Here is a 25,770-nt window from a genome sequence, read left to right on the forward strand (position 1 = left end):
AGAGAGAGAGAGAGAGAGAGAGAGAGAGAGAGAGAGACAGAGAGAGAGACAGAGAGAGAGACAGAGAGAGAGACAGAGACACAGAGAGAAAACAAAGGACAATTAAAGATTTTTTTTATCTTTTGTGTTTTTCTTCCTTCCTGTCTTTCTTTCTTTCTTTTTCTCTTTCTTTCCTTTCTTGATAACAGCTGTTTTGGGAGGAGAAAAATAAAGGTGAAACCTATCCAGAAAGAGAAAATAGATTAAATATTAAACCTCATCTCTGATACACTCAAACACATACTGTCCATGAACTCTCTTTAGGTAGTACTGGTTACTTGTTTTTCCCTTTTGTTGTAGCTATTGTAACAATCTGGTTTATCTTACAAAGGCCTCCCGAAAGTCCTCTGGGCTTACTGAAATATTACATAGATAAATAGACACGTCTCAGATGAGAAAAGAACCAGCCTAACATGGACGTCATTTTTTGCAATGAGGTCTATTGATAGCTTATGAGTGGAATACGAATCTATCTGGGGAGTATATGTGATTTTTTTACAGAAGTTGCTCAGGCTGATATGTATAGCCACTCAACTTCTTGCGAGGGCACTATCATCATCTCTAAATTGTGAAGTGTTTCTCTGCTCATATGTCTGCTATCACTGCGAGCCAGGCTGGTTTTCATTTTTGTATTATTGCCCTTGCTTTTCTAAGTGATATTACAGGCTACAGAAATGTCTGCAGCTAGAGGCCAGTCTCGCCTATTGTGTGGAGTCTAGACAGGCTATAGAAAAATCTCTGTGACATATAATAGGCCAAACAATTTGTAGGGTTGTTTATCCTTACCAATTCACCACGAGGAGAGGAAAGGGGGGAATCTACCATTTTATTGAGCATAGGTTATGTTACAATCTTGAGCCCTTCACTGAATGAGTGAAAAACCAGGCTTCAGCACTTGAGCAATTTTTCCTATATTGTTTGATCATACACAGAGCAGTGGTTAGCGTAGTCTTAACAATGCCATTTAGACTAACTATCATTTTTCCCTAAGTGCTTCTGTAAAGTATCATATATATATATATGAATTTGGAGACGAGGAGAGTTGTTTCTGTTTCTCCTTGCTGACCTCTGTAGCTTTCGTTAAACCTTTGAAGACCACAACTGTCAAGACACGAAGTACTGACAGCAAAGACGAAGTCTTACAGTTGAGGCTTAATTGAAGCTCACTCCTTAGAGATGGTAGATATACCCTGGCCAGCTGCTGCCACTGCTATGGTTTCTGTTGTATGACTTACGAGCCTGAAAATGTCAGACTATCACTGAACTTAGAGTGAAGGGGTCCTCTCCCATCAGTGCCTTCCCAGACTTCTAATAGGCCTCTACTGCAGAAAGCTGCCTGAGGATGCTTTCAAGACAAGCAGGCCCATTGAGAAGTAGAGGTCAAAACTAAGGCTGGTACATGGCTGCTGAGAGGAGGAGAGTCTGAGCAGGAAGCAATTTAAATAGTAAGAAATATAAAGGAGGAAGAAGAATGTATGGATCGAGAACCAAATTGTCAGTAGTCAGTGCCACCAAGATCAGCATCCAAAATCAGTCCTCTGGTCCTCATTAGAGCTGAATTCCTCACCAGGGTCATGCTGGCTTTGGGAAAGGCTTGATAGAAGAAAAAAAGGATCTAAGAATACTTTTAGATAACTCTTTAAATATACTCCGTGTATGAACGAAAATGGTAGTGTCCAGAATCCTCAGTGTCAATCCGCTTGCCTTGAGACCTCAGTAAGCTGAAGAGGTGTCTGCAAGAAGCCCTGTCACCTCCGTTTTCCCGTTGCTATTGGCCTGACGCCTCTATGAGACTGGAAAAAGAAGACAGCTGCTATCTTTTGACGAGATCTTGTTCCACATGTAAAGCCAGCTATGCCGGGGCGTGGCTGGTACGTTTTACAGGGTCCAGCCCTTCAGGGCTCTAAGCTGAGACCAGTGTTCTATTGCCGGTGTCTGGAAGTCCGTAAACAGTTGTCAGCAAGAGGCTCCATGTTTTTATTTTGTAATGGGCCCTGCATGTTATGTGGCATGTTCTGTCCCTAAGAAAATTGCCGGTAAAACAAATAAAAACTTCAAGTATTTTGGCCCCGACCTGAATCCGCTGGAAAAAGCAAAGAGAAATGTCTAGAAGTGTGACTGAGTAGAGTACCTGCCACACCATTCTATTACCAGCTTCCTACATTATAAGATATTAGATTAAAGGCCTCCGATGGCTCGGACAGGTAAGTGCTTAAGCTAAGGTAACGTTCTAAGACAGATCCCCAGAACCTCATTCCTGTCCCATCATAATTTAATTTAAGATATGCTATTTCTTTGGAAATTTTTCCATAACTCTTGCTTCATTAGATGAAGCAATCTGGGACAAAATGTCACTGTTCTCACCATTGTAACTTCCTGTCAACACCTTTGGAGACATCTCCATTTCGGGACAGGTCAGAAGGCCACTGCACAGAGAGACCCTGGTGCCACCAGTTGCAAACAATCATGAGCCTCACCTACCCCAGCTGACGCTGCAGCTGCTGCGGGGAGTCCCAGCTCAGAGCCCCAGTGATGGCGTCCTTCTTTATTAGGTACAATTATCCTTAGGATGACAGAGGTGGCTCAGATCCAGATACTGATGCAATGTATCAGGGACTTGGGAAGAGGTAAACAGAGGGTTGTGCAGGAGTTCTCCGAAATCAACAAGTTGAATTTGTCTACCCAGCCCCCACCTTCTTTCCTTTTTTGTTCCATTTAAATGGCATTAAGTGTGAGAAGTCTCTCAGGGCCTGTAACTCGGGAAGTAAAACATAAAACAGGCATGTTTTCAGGCAGGCTACTTGATGCTGTGTTTCTATAGCACAGATTCTTGCTTGTTTGATTTCAGCATTGTGTCTGGAAATCTATTGCATGTTTTTATTTTCACAGATAGGGGCCCATTTCCTTCACAGAACAGGTGTTTAACTTCCATTAGCATAAATAGAAACGACGCAAATCCAGTGTAAGATAAAGAGCCCCCCGCCCCGCCCCGGCCGGTCTTTTTACTATTTGGTTGTAATTTTTATTCTATCTGCAATTTCAAAAAAAAAAAATCACTTAAAAAGAAAGTGGTTGCATGCATCATTTAAGATTTCTGAAATCTAAAACAAAGGGCTGAAGAGTCAGCTCTGCTGCTCAGGACTCTTGCTGCTCTTCCAGAGGACCGAAGTTCAGTTCTGAGCATCACTAACAGACTGATCACAACTTCGTGCTTGTCTAGAGGATCTGATACCCTCTCCAGGCCTTTTAGGACAACTGCACACACACACACACACACACACACACACACACACACCTAAATAAAAGAAAAATAGATCCATTTTTTAAAAACATTGAGCCTAGCTTTTGACTACATTTTGAGAAATGTCTATAGTAGGAGGCGAATGACACTCATTCAGTTAATTAGGACTTGAGTGTAACAAGCCACAAATGAAGCCTAACCGTAACCTCAGATACGTTTTGGTCAGAACACACTCATAGAACTCTGTTGAGGACTGCTGGCCTTCCTCTGTTGCTCGACCGTTTCAGATACCATGTATATGCACAGATATTAAAGATGTAAAACTAAAAATGCTAAAACTAGCTGCCACAGTGCCTTTCTCTGACTAGCAAGCTCGTCTACATATACACACAACAGAGTTTTCGCTGCGAATGGGCCAGTGTGTGTACCGTCATTGCTTCGTCCTCCTGATTGATAGTCAGCCGATCTACCTGTCTTTCCCGGAGATGTGTGTTAAGGGAAGCCTGTTGCCATTGTTAATGCTTCGGTGCCGTCACACGGATGCGGCTGTCACAAATGTCCCCTAACGACTACGTTGGCTGCTTATCTGAATTAGTCAGGAGGCTGTTTGCAGCGCTGCTCCTCAAAGATGCAGCTTCTTCTGCCTCCTATCATTCCTCCTCCCATTAACCTCTTCCGGGGAAGATTTCCTTTTCAGTTCTGATAAATACCTGCAGCTCTAGAATCCCTGATTACATTCCTGCCCCTCACAAATGACAAAATTCCAAACCCATTTTCAGCTTTAAAGGGGGATTTGCAAAAAAAAATAAAATAAAATTATCACCTAAAAGCTGTGATTTATGAGGAGGGTAAATCTTATCACCTTAACTGTGTTTGCCTGGCCCATTGAACAATTAGTAAATAGCAACTCGAATCTGTCTTAGAATTTCAACTCTTAAGTTTGGTAACACAAATGACTCATTTGGTGTGACCACGCACAGGCCAGGACGACAACAGCTCTCTCATTACAAATCTCAATATACAAATGATGCAGTGTAAAGTTCTTGGGAGGGAAAATGTGAGTGATTGTGTTATATCAAATGTTATTGGTTTAAAAAAAAAAAGTGCCTTTAAGTATCTGTTTGAAGATTTTAAAATGGAACTGAAAAAGTAGATTCGAAAGTTTATTCAGAATCCCAGTGAGAAAAATGATCCATACTATAAACTTTAAATGGAGGCCTAGGTGCTACTTGTAAGAACTATGAAAAAAAAATACCTCCAGGGCTTGGGATAGAAGCTCAGTGGCTAAGTGCTTAGAAAAGAAACAAAACAAAACAAAAATACTGTTTTTGTTCAGCTTTTATGTAGCCGGCAAGAATAGGAATTTTTAGAAAGTTCCAGGAGCCCTTTCTCCTCCGGCTTGTCCTAAATATCATCCAGTAGAGAAAAACCTGGTGGACGGCAGAGCTCTGAGTCGAGTAGGGATTGATGGCGCACAATCAACAGAGTGTATTTATAGATCTTTTTCAGTGGATTATCTGCAGTAAAAGTAAAGTAAAAAAAAAAAAAAAAAAAAAAAAAAAAAAAGAATTGTTTGCTTTTCCCAGTTTCCGGCAAGACAGGACATATACATCCTTCTCAAAAGAAGCCTGGGTCTCTGTACGGATAGCTGCTCTCCTCAGGAACTGGGCAGACAGGACGCCAAGTAGAAAGTTAAACCGAAACCTGGGTATTAGGTCAAACAAGAGTTCCCTCGTGACAAAACTATGCATGAGGGTCGCCGTGCGGTTGCTCTCCTCCGCCAGCTCAGGGAGAACTTAGGTGACAGCACAGCTCTAGCAAGTTCACAGGAGCAGGACCGGGCTAGTGTCACTTAGCAACATCTGGTTGTGACCATCCCAGGCACTGGTGTTTCTCATTAAGAGAGTGTGCCTGTAACTTGCTAGTCTCCACAGGCCACCGCAAGAGCTGCCTGCTTTGATGGAGAAACGGTTTTAGATTCTTTAGCTGGTGCCGAACACTTCCTTTGGTTTTCCCTTCTCAGTAAGAGAGTTAAAGACAGGGACCATTTCTTCCATGGTACCAAGCATCCAGATAAAGGCTGACAATCTAAACACCAAGCTTGGGCTGTGGCATTTACACATTTGATAAAGGGAACACTGGATTTTGTGGTTGGACTTTTTTAGATTTCTCATACATTTTTAAGGTTAGAGCCACAGAGCTTGGCAGTGAATTCAAATTACACACAAGCATATTTGTATGGGAAATTGGTGGTACTAATAAAAATCATTATAGGAAAACAGCCACTCTAAATTAGTATATTAATTTACTTCTTTGACATTAGTTAGTTACATGTATTTAAAATAATTGGAGTAAAATAATGTATAATTATAATTTTAGTATTAACTTGATTTCTCCTGAAAAAAATATGTAATTTAAAAAAGAAAAGGCGCCATTAATTCCAATAAAATTACTTACTTTATAGTCAGTGTGGTAGCAGTGGCTCCCATTTGATAATTATATATGTAAAAGACCATGATCATAATTATATTAATTGCTATATAAATAGTGTGCTTATTGGGGTAACCTTGGTTTATGAAAATAGACTTAACAACTGTATTAAAACCTTTTCAAGCACATTGTTTTCAAAACTGATACAAAAATACTTATGACTTTGACGTTTTGTAAATGGTTGGTTAAGTGGAAAGGAAGCCCTAATGCTAAGTTTATATAAACCAAGCTAAAATGTGTATAGTACTTTTCAACATTGCTCCCGTGATAAATGGCCAGTGAATAGATCCCCCCCCCAACAAACGGCAACCTGTGTTTGTCTGCCATTTTAGTGATTGTTTGAATGCTGAAGCAATTGTCTTTGAGTTAAAAAGTTTAATGATTGACAAATTGTATGAGTTCTATAATTTCAAAACTTTTGTTGTTATTTTTGTTTCCTTTGTTTGGTGTTTCTGTCGATGTTTTTTTTTTTTTTTTTTTTTTTTGAGTTTTGTTCTCTTGGCTTTTTGAGTGTAGCTTAGAGGTCCTGGAACTTGCTCTGTAGGTCAGGCTGGCTGCAAACTCACAGGAAGCCATCTGCCTCTGCTTCTCTGTGCTGGGATTAAAGATGGGTGTCACCACTGACACCAAACCTGTTAAATTTTGTCTCAAAAAAAAAAAAAAAGCGCCAAGGAGAGCAGTTGCTTCAAATCGAATCATACACAAAACTCGGGATAAAGTTGTGCCTGCCAGGAATAGAGATTTTTCTGATCTGCAAGGAAACTGGGGTTGGTTTTTTTTTTTTTTTTTTTTTTTTGGTGTGTGTGTGTGTGTGTGTGTGTGTCTGTCTGTCTGTGTGTGTGCGTGTGCACACTGGTATATCTAAGATGTGATGTGATCTGGTTATGTGTGTTTACTTGTAAATGCATATTTATTACATAGGTTGGTCTTGAAGATGAAGAACAATAAATGACCCATTATATTCCATTGTCAAGGAAGACTTGTTTTCTAGAATATCAGTTATCACAACATCTTTTAGCTTAGATTTTTTACTTGAAATATATGAATTATGTATCAATTAAGTAATATACAGTCTTCTGCTATCATAGACAAATATCTTGTCCCTCTACCTAGTAGGTAGACAAAACAGATCAGTAGCCCACTCCTAAGGTTTCTCCTGGTGACAAGGTAGCCATTTCCCAACATGTAGATGAAATTTTTTATTCTTCTTGACCTTGGCCTTAAGCTCTCTTGAATAGTAATTGAACACCTTCTAGTATCTAGTATCATAGACTAGAGTGTCTATCAAATATAACAGGAAAATATCACAAACTTTGGAGAACCGAGTCCGTAGAAACACCTAAAGACACGTCTTTGTAGGTTAAAGCAGGCACACCGTGCCCAACAGTGTCATATGACAGGAATGAGTGAGTCCCAGTGTGAAGCGTGGGGGGAAAATGAAGCAAAAGCTTAATTGTACAATGCGTTCAGAATGCAGCCTGCAAACTGAGTACAGTCTGGCAGACACAGGAAAGTTGGCTGCATTTGCACAGAAAAGGAGTTTTAGAAAGGACCATTTGTCCTTCCTCTCAACTATTACCCTGGTCTTCTCCCTCCTGTGCTTTGAGAAGACAGATTGACTTGTCGGCCAGCACAGTGAAAACCTAATAGTTGACTCAAACAGTTGTCAACCGCAGGAAAGATGCTTTCCTTTTATTGTGCTTTTTTTTTTTTTTTTTTTTTTTTTTGGACACTATAGATATGGTAAATCATGAACTGCATTATAAAGCTACTTCTTTTATGCCCAAACATTCAGTAGGAGGAAATGACATTTCTTTTATTACCTTGGTAAATGTTTTTAAGGTGTTTAGCGATAAGCTTTCTTTTTGTCAAAACTGCTTAGATTCCGTGGTTGCTAGGAATTTACTCAAAGACCTATAGTCAGTAATATCAGGGAAGAGATGGCTGTATGATTAGTCAGCTAATGTGCAGAGAGGCTTGTCTGGTGACCCCTTTCTTTTTACCCTGCCCCTCTCTCTGTTTTCCCTGCTATGGGAAGAGAGGCAGTTGGAGTTTCGAAAATTTATTTTCCATCATTGTCCGCCAGTCATTGTTTTCCGGCTCTTTCCTCCATCTTTTGGGCTAAGAAATGGATTGTCCCCAGCAGTAAACAAAATGATAGCATCCAACAATTTCCGGGGAGGCTGAGATGATTTCAATGCTTCTGCAAGCAAGGGTATCTCCAGGTCTTGGGGAATTAGTTGCTTTCTCAGCTGTTGTTTGATTTTTGTTTTCTCCAGAGGTAAACGCCTCTGGATTTTGGTACCCTAGCTTACAGGCTAAATTCTAGCATGAAGAATAATTGTAACTGTTAACTTCTCAAGACAAGTGTTTAAATTGATTATTTCCTTCCATAGTTACTGGCTTACTGCCATTGATAAACCCGTATCCATTACTATTTAGTTTCTCTTTCACGTCTGACTTTCATTTCTTACCTTAATTAGGTGGTAAAATTTTTTTAACGTCCTTCTAAGAAACATGCAGTAAAAAGAAACCACCCATTTAAAGAAGAGGGCAAAGGGGCTTTGGCAAACAGGACTCCAAACTCCCCGGTACCTGAGTATGCAGAAGAAGAAAAATTAGAGAGGACCAGGTTACAAAGCAGGTGACCTTCCTAGCAATTTTAACCTGTTGACTAGATGCTGGTAGCTGTCTAGAGAACAGATGTGCGTGTGCCCAGCTTTCTTGACTTCTCTGGAGCTTCTGCAAAGGCTAAGTCTTCCCATCACAGTCTACCTCCTGGCGGAACGCTGTAGTGTATCTTCGCCGGTGTAGCTGGGTTCTGGCACGGGATTCTAGTCCGTGGTTTCCTCCATTGTGAGCGGTGATGTAGGTCTTGCCTCTCTGAGAATTAAACCCAGCGAAGCTGCATTTACACGAAGCGGGTCTGCCTGGCCGCGCCACTGCGGCCGTCTCAGAGCCTGTGACCTCCCACTTTGCTTCCTTCTGTGTGTGTGGCAAAGGGAATTGTCCTACAAAAAAAAAAAAAAGTACAGGCTTTCTCTGAACACAAACGCGTGTTTGCATGCCAGTGGGTTAACGCTCTCCTGAATTTGGGTGCCATTAATAACTGTCGGTGGGTTTGTTTTGTTTTAACCTTTTGAGTCCAGGGGAATTAACTGTCATTCCGAGGAAACCTACATAAGCTTCCCTCGTTTCTGTAAATGCACTAAAAATAGTGTGCATTAAGACGAAAAGGTCATTTTACAATCTCTTTTTAGCAGAAAACTTTCATGTTGGTGTTGATATAGAATATGAAATTGCTCTCCTGTCTGTTCAGAATCCGTGGTTCATGTTATAGTCCCACAGACTTTTTTAAATGGCTCCATTTAATTGAAAGATTACAAAGACACCAATGAACCACACATCCGCAAAATATTTATCTTGAATTTATCGTGAACCCAGAGACCACCTCACTTAGTTTGTTGGCCGTGATTAATGGAACCGAGAAACCTAATTGAGATTATGGAATATTTTTTTTCTAACCTCTTAATTATCCGAGGTTTTCTAACCTCTTGTAAGTAGTGCCTGAGATAGATTTTTATCATAAAAATATTCATAAGTAGGAATCATTACAACTAGTTAATGAAGTATAGAAATGATCCTTAAAACAGAGATTTTACTGCAGCTGCTTAAAATCAGCTGCTAGGGACTATAAATCCCTAGATTGGCTAAAATATGAAGGACACTTGACAGAGGACTGTTCAGAGCAGTTAGCAATGTGCTTATAAAAAGAGGCACATGAATGATATCTGTGTGTTTAACCCCTATTATAAATAATCACTTGATTTTTATTACAGCATGGTCAACAGTAATCTAGCCTTATAAGGTAAAGTTATGAAAAAAAAAAAACAAAACAGTAGAATTCTCTGCAAAAAAATGTTGTAAGAAGAAAAAAAAATTAGCTGCACGGGGTGCATTGGTTATGTATAAAAAAGGAAAACAATAGACTATGGAGAATGTTTGTATATATGACTAGAAGTAGTCTATATATTTTAAATTTAATCTTAATGGATAATAAAAATAATTATGACAAAATTATCTTCTAATAAATTTTTTTTTACATTTATTCCACTAAATAGCACTATTGTTAAAAAAATTTAGGTAGTCATGTGTTATATTCAAAGAAATAAATAAAAAGCACTTTAAAATAATGTTTTTTAAAAATAGTTCTAGATAGGTGAATAGAAGAAAAATAGTCAGAAGAGAAGAGGAAAAGAAGCAAGAAACCAAGAAAATTTTAGGAGACGGGGGATGAACACTGAGAAAGAAAAAAATGAAAGATATTTCATTTAAAAGGTATTATATTGGGCCAAGCACTGCGTTCATGTGTTTCTTTCTTACCCATGTTTCTATCAGTCATTAGGCTACGCTCAAATTTCCTTCCCGTCAATAAGCGAGATCAGAGAGGTTGCCTAAGGTCACACAGCAAAAGGCTGGGGTTTGGGGAGAATGATCGTTTAGCTACTCTCTGTGGTGGATGGAAGCCAATCCTGGCTTTCTTCTCCAATTCTAGCCTATCTGTGCCTCTTACAAGGTATCCAAGATACCCAGGCATGACACCCTATGGTCAGACTCACCAGTCTTGGAGGACCTACGACTAGTCTACAGACCCACTTAGAGAGAGGCTCTGTCAGGTGGAGAGAGCGGGTGTGGGAGAAGCCAAAGTCACCCATGTTTTTTGTACTTTTGCTCTTTACCTATGACCCTTTGTCTCCTAAAATCTTGATGACAGTCTTTAGAATCTTTTAGTAGGTAACTTAAAACCCATTACCCGCTGGTCTTCTCTGCCCCACATGGACTTGTAAACAGACTTGAGAAAACCACCTTTACTTCCCTTCTCCTTACGGGTAAAGATGGATTTCTTACTGTTCTCATAGCAGTCAGAATTCATACTTTAGGGGAAGATAGTCCTCAGAAACATCGTGAAGAACAGATGAAGGGGTGTGAGCTGCCTGTTGTATTTGGGAGCCACTTTCATCCGAGTGACAGCTTACAGCATGAATACCGCGTGGTGGACTCGGTCCCTCTCCACTCGGATTACCTTTCTTGTCCTCTCCACGTCTCTGTTGATAAACGACCCGATGTCCCCGTCCCCGTGTGACAGTGAGAGGTTCAATGCCTGGCTATAGGCAGCAGAAATAAGAGTAAGATTCAATTGTCCTGACCGAATATGAGGTTCGTTTCCCCCTCTTTCTTAAGGCCAAATTGCTACCTCAATAACTGCCTTTGGCCTTCAATCCTTTGGCTGTTAAAACAAGGCCATTCCATATCGATAAAAGGTGGGTACTCTTAGAGCTGAGATTTTATTACCTTAGAAATCAGAGCCCTGGAGTCTCAAAGCATTCAAATGCTTTAAACACTTACCCAGCCCCACCCCTCCAGATTAGGCAGGGTGAGCTAGGGGTCAGCTCTGCACCGAGAAGCCGTGGAAAATATGAGTCCTCAGTGACCTACAGTGTGACTCCAGCAGACAAATCAGCAGCAGAAAATGTTTCCAGATCCAAGTGGGTCCCATGGAAGAAGGTTTCTAAAAGTCTGCCGTTGCTTTTATTTATTTCACTACGCGTGTTTTTTTTTTTTTTTTCTCCCTGTTGCCTCCCGTGGATTTTCAGTGGATCAGAATTATCATCACCACAAGAAATGCAAATATCTTTCCGATCATAATTTACTCATTTATTTGGAGACTGTGTTCTACTATGTAGTGCAGGATGTCCTGGAACTCACTATGTAAACCAGGCTGATCACCGACTCAGAGATCTGTCTGCCTCTGCCTGCCAAGGGCTGGGGTTAAAGGCATGAGCCACCATACCATGCAACAAGTGGGAACTATTTAGAAATTATTAGAAAGAGTTGTTTGCAAGGGCAGGGGAGTAGTCTTCAGCGATGCTTGAATGCTCTGCCCGAAGAGAGAGGCTGAAGCTACCTGCTTCACAGGGACACACCACTAACGGTCTGAGCATGCTTCTCCTGCTGTTTGGGTTTCTGAATCTAGACCAGTAGGCGCTCATTCTGGCCAAAACCAATATCAATTTTCACCTCTGTTTCCTGGTCATCTCATTTCCAAAGGGTTCTCACTGGTCTCTAGTTCTAACACAGGGCCTGGCATGCTGTATGTGCTGCTAGGAACAAAGCCTTTTTCCTAACTAGGTGCGGTTAGAAATGTCCCAACCTGTTTGTGCTCTCTCACTTCCTCGCTCTGTCTGAGAACACCATTTCCGGGTAAGAAGGACAGGTCCTTCCAAACAGATTTTGTTTAGAGTTCTAGATAGAACCTGACAAGAGTGACCATCCTGTTTGTGAGGCACCTGTTCGGTCTCACCTACAAGCAATTCAGATGCCAACAATTATTAGTTCAGCCGTGGAAACGGCCTGTGAGTATACATTCGCACGTTTGAGCTAAGATTACTTAGAGTGTTTCCTGATGTGATATTTCATTCTAAAAATGGAGCAGTCTGCGGTGTAGCTGGGTAGCAGTGTCTTCACGTTGGGTTATTTTTACAGTCAACTGGTTGAAAAGGTGGAACGGAAGGAGCTAGTGAAACGAACTTCAAGTTTCGAGAAACAATTGTTTTTTCCATCATTTCTGTTCCAGAATTTGATGTAAACAAAGCAAATTAATATTGCTATAGTGAATATGGTATTGCAGGAAGGGAAACATTTGACAGAATGAATTTGATTTTTTCTTTTAAGTTTAATATGTGTGTGTGTGTGTGTGTGTGTGTGTGGAGATTTTTTAAACAAAATATTAGCATATGAGAAAGTGGACAAAATCTGTTCGAATATTATAAAAAAAATGTCCTAGGCATAATCTGCATATTTAGATGTATATAAAGATAAATGTTCATGTTTAAAATCATGTTTTAGTGTTCAAGTATTTCATGTTAGTTTCAGTCCCATGAAAGAGGAAGGCCAAACATAGTTTAATTGCTAGGATAATTTTGTTCAGTAGAAATATTTAGGTTTGAGGAAATTTAGTTTTTATACATTACCGTTGCGGTTTTACATAGCATGCACGGTCGCCAATTTCACCCTGTGTCTGGCCACTATTTGAACTTGATTTTCCAGAATCTAAACAAAGGTCATTTCTTAACCATCTTGCTAGTGTTACTACATGAAATAATGTGAAAACATGGGCCTATTTTCCTGTTCTGGTACATAAATCCTACACAATGCTATCAATAAGATGTTTCGTAGGTCGTCAAATGTTAACTTATTTTTACTGCATGAAAAAAAATAGTATAGTCTTATACTTGTGGGATGTCCTCAGATGTGTGTGAATAACATGCCGCTGGGTTGTCTAAGTTTTTTCCAAGTGTTTAATGCCATACACAGGTCTGAGGTGCTTTAGCTTTGTATCTCTCTTCAGCTTTATTTTCTGAGAAAAAAAATAATCTTCTCTTGATTGAGTTCCTATCTCTCTTCTGCCTTTTGTTCCATCGTTCATTTCGGAAACATTTGCACGGGCACTGGGGGAGAGGGAAGAAAAATTGATCTGTTCTTTTGCATAAATGATACCAACCCTCTTGCCTGCTTAACTTTTGGTTAGCTATTTTGAATCTTTTATTTTGGGGTGTCTCATTCCCCCCCCCCCCCGGGGCAGTATTATCTAAAATGGAAGACAAAAATGAAGACGGCTGAAATCCGAGAGAAGATCCCTCTATAAGGAAAACGAGCTGAGAGTAAGGATGTCACTGGATATTACTGTGAATGTGTGTCATTGCTGCAAGAGAAATTTAGATTCATTTCAATAACTAGGGAAGTGTCTCTAGTTCACTATTCCCAAATGTACTCACATGTTTGAATGAAAACTCTCATTGGAGAAGCATTTCTGATAATGAACTGGAACGCTTCCCCACCCATACATCATTTCCAGAATGATATTTTTGAAATGTTTGACCTTAGTACTAGAAGTCACTTAAGGACATACTTTACCAAACAGCACTGCCACTCTTTCGTAAGTTTTTTGAACAGATAGTATCTGAGACTCTCATTTCCTCTAATAAAAGCTTAAATGTTCTAATCATCTGACTGTGGGTAGTGGGTAATTTTCTAGCTCTAGATATAATTTAAACCCTTAGGGTTTTTTTCTTCCTCTTTTTTTTTTAACCTTTAATAATGTGTATTTATTGAGTTAATTGTGTTCTTAATGTATGTGGTATATATGGGTATCATGTGTGGTCTTAGTATGTAGATGGATGGCTTGGTCATACTATTTTATAGGATGAAACACAGAAAATTCCTGTAATGTCTAAATCAATTTCATGGCACATGTGCTCCTTCAGCATTCTTTTCAGTCCTGCTTCTAATCTTCAAATAATTTTTAAAATTTCTTTTTAAAAAGATTTATTCCTTTATTATATATAAGTACATTGTAGCTATCTTCAGACACACCAGAAGAGGACATCAGATCCCATTTCAGATGACTGTGAGACCACCATGTGGTTGCTGGGATTTGAACTCAGGACCTCTGGAAGAACGAACAGTCAGTGCTCTTAACCTCTGAGCCATCTCTCCGGCCCCTTTTTTTCTATTTCCAACACATTTCTGTTATCTTTAAACAACTCATTTGGGATGCTATGTAGTGCAACCATAATCTCTAGCACAGCTGAGAAAAAATTCTTATGCAAAATTTCTATGCAAGGACATGTTAATTCCTCTTCACTGAACTGCACACAGAAGAAGACAACACTTGGGAAGTATCATAGATCTCCCCCTTTGGCAAATCAATATAGCTTATCGACTCAGTTATATCGACTTAATTATAAGATTAAGGGTACTTGGTGGTTATGTACTCCTGGTAGGATCCCCCCAGCCCCCAATACCTCTGTCCCTACCTCCTGCTTCTCATTCTATAAAATGGAAATACTTTCCTTGCATACAAAGGGTGAATATTATCCCACCTAACACTGCTTTGAGGCACGAGTTAATGTAAAACGCTTAGACTAGAACCCTTGGTCAACGCTAGTTAGTCCTACTCATGGCCAGGAAAGGCTCTGCGCACATATAAGCTATTTTTTTCTCCGTGTGTGTGGATTCATTAATGGCTCTTTAGGAAACAAATCAATAGGTTCGACTAGAAAGAAAATGCCATAGTCATTCCGAAATCTTGTTTAATAGTGCAGCCTTTATTTGCTGAGTTCACCGTAGGATCCCAAGAACAAAGAGCACTCCTTACTCCGAGTACTTTAACATGGCCTCTGGGATTGTTTGGCTCACGCACATTTTAAAGGTTCTATGCATTCCGTCAGTGACGTCCCTGCTAAGGAGTGAAGGTGTAGGTTAAGCGCCACACTTCAGGTCCCCCTTAATTCTCTCAGGATTTGGTTTCCTTTGCATTCTTTGGCAAGGAACTGCCTTTCCGACACCAAGGACTGTAAGATGAAAGAGGTCACCTTGCTTATTATTTCTCTGCCGATTTGCTTTGCAGCTTGCGGTTCCCCACAATGATGAATGGACGCGATTTGCCCGGACCCTGGTGGAGATCCGCGCCAATAGGGCTGACAGCGAGGAGGAAGGTGCTGTTGAGTTAGCTGCCTAGACTGGAGATGAGCCTGCCCACGGTGGCTCCCGGCGTTCCCTTCTAGAACTCAGTGTGCAGTCAAGCCCCCCACCACTCCCCACCCCGTGCAGTGTTTGGTGTCCTTTCTCTGTCAGTATCCCCATGGCATCTTGGGTGCCACCTTGTGCAGTGTTTCCCCACAGTCTCCACATGTACCTACTCACCCGAAATCCACCACAGCATTCCTACCTTTGTGTCCCAGTCTCAAAAACAAATGGGGGAGGGAACCCTTAGGGGCTTAGTTGTTGCCTTTTAACTACTTGGTAGCTGTATTTAATAGCTGGAAACCTCTGGTTGAATTTGTGCTTACATGTACTTCTGGCGTAGTCCTATTAAATCCATATGAAGCCAGATATGATTGGGTGCAGATGTGGCATGCCTCGTGATATGGTGCAGGGTCAAAGACTTGAGATGTGGTGTTTTACATGGTGATTCACATTATGAATGGATTTACTACAAGAACATTGCTGCTCCTTATTTATTGTAACGTGCTGCATGGAACGTATTTATTTGAAAGCATTAAAATAAACGATCTCGGAGCATGTGGGTAATGAGAAGACTCGATTTTCTCTGCTGCTGCTGAGGTTACATTAAGTTCCAAATAACAATTACGGTACGCCAGTTCCGCGGAGAACAGAACGCGGAGTCTTTAGAGGTTTGTTGCAGTGAGCGGAATGAATTTTAATGCCTATTATTTCTATGTACTCTAACAATATTTCAAATATAGTTGACCGTTGATACTTGTCGTCCAAGTTAGCGCAGCCCTACAAAAGTCTGTGGTTGCTAAATATGACACCAGTATTACCAATAAAAAAAATTCCGATTAGGTCTGTATCACAGTGGGTAAGCGTTTAGCTTTGACAAGGAATTTGGAGACATGCGTGAGGACCGTGTTAAAGATTGAACACGTCTTTCTAGGCAGCCAACCTAGTGGGCTTGAATCAAGACTCCCAGGTGTATTTTTATAAGGCTTCATAGGTGTGTGTTTTGTTTTTACTGTTGTTTGTTTGTTTTTTTAGGGGTAGACAGTCCCTTGCTTCTGTCACCAAAGCCTCCAAGATCAAAAACCATGTCAAATGGTGGCCTAAGAAAGGTTGAGATAAAGAAACGCAATATGTTCTACTAATGTGTGTTTAAATTTACACTAGGAATTATGTTAATTACTATTAAACTAGAGGCTACACCTATAAGCAGCATTAATCATGTTTCTCATGGGTTATCTTATTGCTAGAGAGAGTAAAAATAAATTATAGGTAAATAATATAAAAACTGTCTTGTCAATAGGCTTTTGATATTTTAGGAAAAAAAGCTTTCTTCCATGCATTCTTGATAGGAGATCCTTGAACTAATATATTTAAAAAATATTTTTAAGATATAATATATTTTCCTCCAAGTGGTCTATAGTACCTGCATAATTAAATCCCCTTACAAACAGAAATTAATGTTTTATACATAAAAATTAATGTCTTTATGTTTGGTTATTTAAACTTAGTGGGTAGAAGTGTGAAGAAAAACATCTGAAAAGGTCAGAAAATTTTCTGTTTTGTTAAAGGGGAAAGTTTTAATTTAGCTATATAGGGATTGCTTTTTGGATATTTATGACAATATGTCAGTGTATTTAATGCAAAGCTAAGCCAAAATACCTTGTCAAGAGGCACAAGACAAACAAGGTATGTGAAAATAATGTTAGTAAGATCTGGTGACTTGAGAGGTCTATTGGAACTCACATAAAGAGAGAACTGACTCCCACCAGCTGTCTTCTGATCTCCATGTTACACACACACACACACACACACACACACACACACACACAAATAAATGTAAACAGTTTAAAATTTAAAAGCTATCTAGTAAAAATAAAATTGGACCAAAACTCTCAGGCATACACTAAACCATTGTTAAAAGTAAATCAAAAGTCTAGGTGGTGATTGAAGACGAATCTCTGAACGTTTTCATGAGAGAAGCCTATGAAAGGCAACAAGTCAGAGTCACTTCTGAGTAACACATTTGATGATATATGTTAAAGTCCTTATTGATTACAGGAGACATCCAGCCTCTTTATCATCCTCAGACCCCATGTTGAGTTGGTACTGACCTCACATGATTGATAGAATAAGGGGACATTATGGGAAGAATAATATTCAAGGTGGAATTTTGCTCCACATCAGTGAGAATCTGTTGTAATCTAAAGTGCTAGGCTGGGCACGGTGGCACACAACCTTAATTCCAGCACTCAGGAGACAGCAACAGGGCAGATCTCTTTGAGTTTGAGGTCAGCCTGGTCTACATAGTGAGTTCCAGGTCAGGGCAATGAAAAGAAACCCAGTCTCAAAAGCAAACAAACAAACAAACAAAAACCAAATAGCCAAACAAACAAACATCCAAAACAACAACAAAAAGCCAACCACAACAAATAGCCGTCTGCTCTGATAAATGGGCTATTTGGCTGAACAATGACTCTGTGAAATAACAAATTCAATAGCCCCTCAACCCAAGAAGCCAAGTCCCTCAGCAGTTGCAACAAGCACTGACAGCCAGGAACTCCCTAGAATCACTGGTAATGAGTTCCACTAGAAGGCCAGAGGAGTGGGAGTCTCATGTCCGTGGCTGATTTCAGAAGAATGCTCACTGCTTTTTTTTCTCAGACCCCTCTCTAGCTAAACTTCATATTGGAAGACACTGCCTACTTTTAGAGTAGGTCTTTCTTCCTCCGTTGGCCCTCTCTGGGGACATCATTATAGGCACTCCCAAGGACGTGTCCCCCAGGTCATTCTAAATCTCATTGACTGTCAACAGACTATCACATGTCACTGGTACTATGAGCTAAGAGATAAATTCAAAGAAGATTTAGGGACCTGCTACTTCAATGAACTTGTCTGGGATCTTCGACCCGCCCAGTAGGTAGTAGCATGCTGATATCTCCTCCAATGTGAAGGAGAAACTGCTCATATTTAAGCTCCTGACATGTAGAAAAAAAACCCAGCATGTGGTAGGCTATTTGGGGCTTCAGAGCCAACACATTCCATATCTGTAATCCACATGCTAAGTAGAAGTCAAGGCTTTTGGTGGACCAAAAAAAAAAAAAAAAAAATGGCGGGTGGACTTTGCTATAGGTTTTAGTAGAAGGAGCACTGAGCTTGGGCAATTCAGTCACAGATGTTAATGATGTAAACATGGGTGATGAGGAGAGACAGAGTGAAACAGAGAGATGGAATAGCATCCACCATCAGCACCAGGTCCCATAGAAAAGGATTCCTTTGCCATAAGGTATGAACATGCCACGCATTTAGATGTCCTACTTTAAGTTAAGCTGTATCAACCCCCACTGGATCACAGAGAAAAGCTAGAAGCCATTTGTAATATAGAAATTGTGATCAGAACCAAAGAGTTTGAGTAATTTGCACAAGCAAGTAACCTAGGAGCCCAATGTTGCCCAACAGAATGTCAGTGCCCCTCCCTTGTGCTTGTGTACATGATCGTGTGTGGGGGCAGGGAAAGTTCTGTATGACCTGCAGAAAGAAAAAGAAATACATCAGAGCTTGGTGTAAATATAGCTGGGCTCAATTCATGGGAGGAAGTTAGACATGGATGACAGCCACATATTAAAGCCATTTTCTAGACTTTGAAAGACAGTACATAGAAAAAAAAAATCTTTCCATAGATCAAAAATTTGGGATGTACCACCTGTCATCCACAAACATGAATCTATGGGGGCAATTTCACATTCAAACCACTTTGAGTGGGTGGAGAAAGGGCCAGGAGTTCACATGCCTATGGCCAGCCTACCTCCAGCTCTGTCAGTTCCTGTAGTAACAACCCCCTCTTCCCTTTCAGTCCATCTCTTTTCAGAATAGCTGCAAAGGCTGTGTTGCTCAAACACAGAAGTTAGCAGAACACACCGTGGGAAGGTCCAAATCCTTATAATGGTCTGTATTCCTAGATGATTTGACCTTGACCTCTAAGATTTGTTATGTTTTTTTTTGTTTTGTTTTTTTATTTGTTGGATTTTTTGTTTGTTTGTTTATTTGTTTTGTTTTGTTTTTCTTGCTGTGATGAAACACCCGAACAAAGCAACCTGAGAACGGATTTATTTTAGCTCCTAATGGAAGAGACACAGTCTCTCCCCATGGCAGTTGAAGTGTGAGGTGACTGGTCACATGGTCTGCAGTCAGGAAGCAAAGGGTGAACAGGAAGTGAGGTCAGCTCTGCAAACTCATGGTCAGCTTCAATACCCACTCCGCCGGAGCCTCTCCCCTTCCTAAAGTTTCTACCACCTTCCAAAAGAGCACCCCCAGCTGGTGACCAAGTGTTTGAACACATGACCCTCTGAAGAACATCTCACAATCCAGTCAGGTCTCATCCCTGAGTAGTATTCACTACCCCGATTCAAGTTCAAGTTCATGGCTCTCCTCATTCTCAGAGACACACAACCAGTCATGGAGTCTCCGCAGCAACTGTTGAGAACACTGAATTTATAAACCCTCATTCTGAAGTTCCACCCTTTAATTTAGGTCATTCTTCTGACTGACTGATTTTTCAATTAACTTTTTAATCTGTGAGAGCAGCAAGGCCTAAGGCCAAGGTCAATATGAAAAAGCCATAGCCTGGAAGAGCAATAATAGCAAAAATAATAAAAAAGCACCTGCTATCCCTCTTCGGAGACAGAAATGAAATGCAGAAAAAAAAAGTTCTTTTTTACCTTTTAGTGCATAGAATGCATAACTATTAAGAATTTGATTATTAACTCTTTAAAGCTAAAGATGATTAAAATGCTTATTGTTGTGAGCATGAGTGTTTGCCTGCATATATGTATATGTACCATGTGTATGCCTGGTGGCTATGCTGGGCAAAAGAGACCTAGAACTGGACCTTCACAGACCGTGTGAGCCACAATTTGGGTACCATGAGCCAAAGGTAGGCCCTCTGCAGGAATAGCAGATGCTCATAAGTCATCTCTCCAGAACAAGATTGCCCTCCTCTTATTTTTTGAGGATAGACTCTCACTACGTAGCCCTGGCTTCTCACACTCACTGTGCAAAACAGGGTTACCTCTGTGTCAGAGACCCACATACCTCTGCCTCCTAAATGCTGGGATTAATGTCTGGCTTCATTCAACAACTTCAAATGGTTATATTCACAATGTTTAAAAGGCCAAACCATGGTTTTTGGATCTGGCTACCTAACCATTTTTGCTTTTCTATTTTTACTTATGTACTTCGAAGTTGTTACTAGATACGTATGCTATATTCTCTTGATAAACTGACCTGTCATATGAGGACTCAACTCAGTGCTTTGTGCAAGTCAAGCATGGAGCAGGGCTGAGCCCTTTAACTTTTACATTAATTACCTGGGTTAGTGTCCTGTCATTTCAGCCTGAAGGACTCAGTCTAGTGTTTGCTATGTGGCACTAGTCACACGTGCTTGCTTTACCTCTGTAGGATTGTCATAGTTTCCTCTTTATGTCTGAGGAATGCTTTTTTTTTTTTAAATTAAAAACAGAACTCTCATTGGCATATCTTTTTTTTTGTCTTTTAGCACTTGAAATATCTCAGACAAGGCTGGAGAGATGACTCAGTTGGTAAAGTGCTTCCTGCAGAAGTGTAAGGTCAGAAGTTTGAATCCCTAGAACCTATGTGGAGCTGGGCAAAGTACTTTGTAATCCCAGTACTCCCAGTACTCCTGTGTACAATGCAGACACAGGAGAGACCTGGTAATTTCACAGGTCAGGTTACCTAGCATACCATAGGAGAACGACCAAAGAGAAGAAGCAAGATTGTCCTATGACTGTAGCCACACCCACACGTACATGAGCACACACACAGACGTTTTGCGGGATAGGGGCTGTGGGGTAACAATCTCAGACCACTCCAGTTTCCTCTGCTTTCTTGACATTATTTATATTTATGACATTTCTTGACATTGTTTATGGTTTGGTTGCTAGTTCCACAACTGTTTTGGGGTCTTTCTAGTATTTTTTTTTTTTTAACATGGTTGTGGCATTTTGGTCTTTAAGATTTTAAAAATGTTTTTATTCCTTTAGATACTGCTTTTGTGTTCTGACAGATAATACTAGGAACCAGTGAAGTCCCTGTGAGGCTCACATTTTGGATTTATTAGGAACAGTGTAGCGACCGTTGTCATTAGTCTAATTTAGCTGTTCACTGACACTCTTTGAAGTTGTTTGCTTGGTGGGCCCATGTGGGCTGAGGACTTTCCTGTGGCTTTCAGGGCTGAGATTCGTCCAAGAGGTCCAGACTTTTCATTTTTTCCTTGGTGTCAGAGGTCTCTCCCCAGTCTCCCAAAGGTTCTTCTCATATATAGTTAGATTGGTACTTGTCTCTGTACTCTGTCATGTCCTCGGCTGGCTCTAGGATGGGCTCCTTTGTCTTACAAATTCTAGGTAACTTGGTCTCTTTGATTTCTATCTGTTCATTCAATCAGACAGACTCATGGGGTCTCTGAGATCTGCTTCTCTGCCCCTAGAGTGGAAACTGCCTCAGGTGAGAAGCTATAGCAGTGATTGATAGTCGATTCTTTCACACCCCAAACTCAGCTTCCTCCCTCCCCCATATGACAGCTGCTTGAGGAAAACCTCTATTCCATAGTTCTGTTACATTCTGGTTTTCCAGCTGTTCCAGAAAGAGAAGTTTTCTGTAAGATACAACTTTCAAAGTAGAAAACAAAGGTACAAAAGAGACTAATGGCTCACAGAAGCCAAAGCTGATCAAATTTGGTGACATTGGTAACTCACTGTTATAGAATTAAAAAATATGGGTTACAGAGATGGCTCAGTGGTTAAGAGCACCCACTGCTCTTCCAGAGGTTCTGAGTTCAAATCCCAGCAACCACATGGTGACTCACAACCATCTGTAATGAGATCTGATGCCTTCTTCTGGTGTGTCTGAAGACAGCCACAGTGTACTTATATACATACATAAATAAATAGATCTTTAAAAAAAGAATTAAAAAATATGCACACTTTGCAGATGAAAAACTAGGAGATAGCAGTGAAGGCATGCAAAAATGCCATTATCACAAATTAGCCAGATAGAGAGGATTAGGAATTGTAATCATTCAACTAAGACTCTTCTTAAATTAAACAAAAGGGGAAAAAATATGAGCCTTAACTTCAAAGGGACAGAACTGAAGGCTTCTCTGCATTCAAAGTCACAGACAAACTAAAGACAAAGGAAAAGATTACAGACTTTCTAAATGCATAAAGGACAGGCTAAAGTTTTGGTCAAGCTTGACCTGCCTCTTTAGTTAGGAAAAGGCACCCAGTGCCCAGCAGGGCAGGACAGACCTCCACCTGAGCTAGAGAGCACCTGGACAGCCAAGCAACAGAACTGGCTTTACTTCTGTCTGCAGAAGAAAAGCAATATCTGGACTCTCGACACTGGTTCTGGCTTCTCTTCTTCCTTCTTTTCCTCCTCTGTCTTTCTGATTTTATTAACACAGAGAGTCCTATGATGAGACTCTCTAGAATGACAAGCTTTATCGTAAAAGGAAGATTCCTAAAATCTGAAGAGATGGCTCAGAGATCAAGGGCACCGTGGCTCTTGCAGAGGAGTTGGGTTTGCCTCTCAGCACCAACATGGTGACTGATGGTTATTAACTCCTGTTCAGGGGATCTGGTGCCTCCTTCCAGCTTCTAGGGGCACTAGAAGTTGATACGTCACACAGACATATGCAGGCAAAAGGCCCATACTCATCTAATAAAATATGTTTTAAAAGCAACCTTAGATGGAGCTATTAACTAGTAGAAGACATAAATTCTCAGAACAGAATAGCACATATCACATTGTATAGAACTTAAGTGGCAAAATTCTGCTTCAGAATAGAAGTGTGCAGTTTGAGCATACCATGCTTTTGAGAAGAGTGAAAATATGACATTTTAATATTACTTTTTCCCAACAAGAAAATGTTGCAAGTTTTTGGTGTGGTTCATTAATAACTTGGTCACATTTATGTGAGAATAAGTGAGACTGAGTGATGGTTTTTTAAATTGAGGGGTAGTAGGAAACCTCTTGAGAATACAGTAAGACTGTCTTTCCATTAGCAGTGATAGAAGTTTCATGACCAAAGCCATTGCAAAATCCCCCACATTCTGGAAACTTTCTCTATTTCCTCCAGACACTGAGACCAAGTATCCGCAGATAGTTACTTTTAACATGGTTTTCCACTATTTCCATCCCTCATCAAAAAACATGTTCTAATTAAGAGGTTTTGAAGATGATACAGTTTCGTTTGCTTCATAGCACACTGCACTCTAACCTTTTGTAAACTTACCTCTGCTTTTTCCACATTGCCTTCCAACTTTACTCCCGTGGGGCAAATGCTTCAAGTTTACCTCAATCCTCTTTACTGACTTTAATAGGCTGTAAAATTGTTTAAGAGGAACCTCAAAAGACTGCCTCAGGATTCACCTGGTCCTCAAGTCCTGGAATTCTTTGAGGTAGCAAATGCATTTGGTAAGATAAACAGAGATCCCGATTTCCCCCTTCCTCGAAGGTAGGCACGGTTCCGATCGTGAGAACCGACCACCCTGGACACACTGTCCCAAGACCTTTCTGCACTGAGTTTTACAAAGAAACCTTCCTAGAGGAGAGTAGCCCATGAGGAAGTCAGACTCAAACCTGAGATTCACTACTTTGGTGCCTAAGCAATACGATACTTACTGCTGGTCTTAGTCTCCTCATTTTTAACATGGAAAAAGGGATACCTCGTCAAGAACCAGGAAAATTAGTAAGATCATGTCTGCATGTGACAGCTCCTGTTGAATCAGAGAACCCTGTCCTCCATGAGTAGTGTCCAAGGGACCATTGCAAGAGCTAAGGCTCTTGGGTAAAGTAATGAGACATGTGCCTTTAATTATTTTTACTTTTGACTTGTTTTTTCTCTATCTTATTATACAAATCTGTTTTAAGAATTTGGATCAACTTTAAAATCACCTTGTTACTCTTCTATCCTTGAAGAGAGGCACACCAAAACAACCGTAGGTACCAAAGCCTTAGTGGCCAGACCAGAGCGAAGGGAGGTGTGTCTGTGACCCAGAAGTCAGTCTCAGACAAGCACAATGGCTGTGTCTTCCTAATTTTCCTCCAAGAGTTATTCAAGGGGACTGTGGTTTTGCCTTAAGCAAAACCCCTTTAACAGCCCAGCATCTCAAAGCAAACAACATTATTTTATTAGGTACCCCAGCAGATGAAAGCAAGTGTTCCATTTGGACTCTTGTCAGGTAATTAATGCATTAGCTAAAGACAACCCTCTCTGAAAGTAAGCCCATTGTTCTCAGCAGCCTCCAAAAGATTTGAGAATCAGAGAGCAAACTTCAAATGTGTATTTCCTGATAAGAGGAACGGTTCACAACTCACCTCAAGCCCAAGGTAATATTCACCACGAAGGAAAAGATTTTTAAAGCAACCGTTTGATTTTCAAAATGAACAGGGAATTTAAATTCATCTTTGAGTTTATGTGATACTTTCTGACTCACAGGAACAAATTATTTATAATTAAAGCCTATTTTATAGCTATGTTGACTTAATAAAAGATTGACTTATGATTTCTAAGGAAAGTGCTTGCTACTCAGGACTGTATCAGTTGGCCTTCATTTCTGGTTTTAATGCTAGCAGCAGAAAGGCATTGTAAAGGACAGAGTGGAAGCCAGCCTGATGTCACATGCCTGTATTTTCAGGTATTTGGTTGGTTAAGAGGGATGGATTAAAAGTTCCAGCATGCTTGGGTAACTTGGGAAGGCCATGATTTAAAGTTTTAACAAAAAGTAAAAAGGGGCTGGAGATACAGCTCAGTGATATAACATTTCATCCAAGACGATAGGGTTTAATTCTTTATTATCATAAAAAATGACAAATAAATAAATAAATAAATAAATAAATAAATAAATAAATAAGAGACACAGTGGAGGAAAAAACATTTATTAAAAAACCACATCCATTCAAATGTTCATCCATGCACACTTCAAAATGGTAACTTAAAATGTTCGTGACCCACAACATTCTCTCCCTTACAGAGCCCTATTTAGGTTTCAAGGGAAAGGCTGCCACTGTTCAGAAAAAAGAAAAAGAAAAGTACAAGAAGATGTGGACAGGCATCCGAGACCTGAAGAAGCAGGCGATTTTGTGAGCACAGTTTGTCTTCTTAATACCAAAGGCTGAAGCTTTTGGAGAAAACTGTGTTTTCTCTGCCCCCTTCCCCCAGGTAAAACAAAAGACCTATACCTCGTTGTGGAAGAAGCTTGTGGAAAGAACATTTTAGAAAGCTCTGGAAAAATCCACATCCTGAAAGCATTCGATTACCCAGAATTGAAAATGGGATTTTACTCAGTGGCAAGAGTACAAATTCATCCCTACAAGTCTGGCTTTTGTGGTCAGAGCCACAT

The 25,770-nt window shown here is 40.2% G+C and overlaps 1 protein-coding gene across 6 annotated transcripts in view; it reads left to right on the top strand.

Annotated features, from left to right (window-relative positions):
• DYNC1I1 (dynein cytoplasmic 1 intermediate chain 1) overlaps positions 1-15,362 on the top strand; it is a gene marked incomplete at its 5' end in the record, with an annotated part of 260,581 nt that extends 245,219 nt beyond the window's left edge. For all 6 annotated transcript variants that reach the window (XM_080936204.1, XM_080936205.1, XM_080936206.1 and 3 more), the window contains one exon: positions 15,240-15,362. In XM_080936204.1, the coding sequence (XP_080792330.1) occupies positions 15,240-15,350 (111 nt within the window). In that variant the 3' untranslated portion in view covers positions 15,351-15,362. The remainder of the gene's footprint in view (positions 1-15,239) is intronic.
• Between the last annotated feature and the right edge of the window lie 10,408 nt (positions 15,363-25,770).

This window comes from Micromys minutus (assembly GCF_963924665.1).
Source record: "Micromys minutus genome assembly, chromosome: 23".
In the NCBI taxonomy this organism is placed as follows: domain Eukaryota; kingdom Metazoa; phylum Chordata; class Mammalia; order Rodentia; family Muridae; genus Micromys; species Micromys minutus.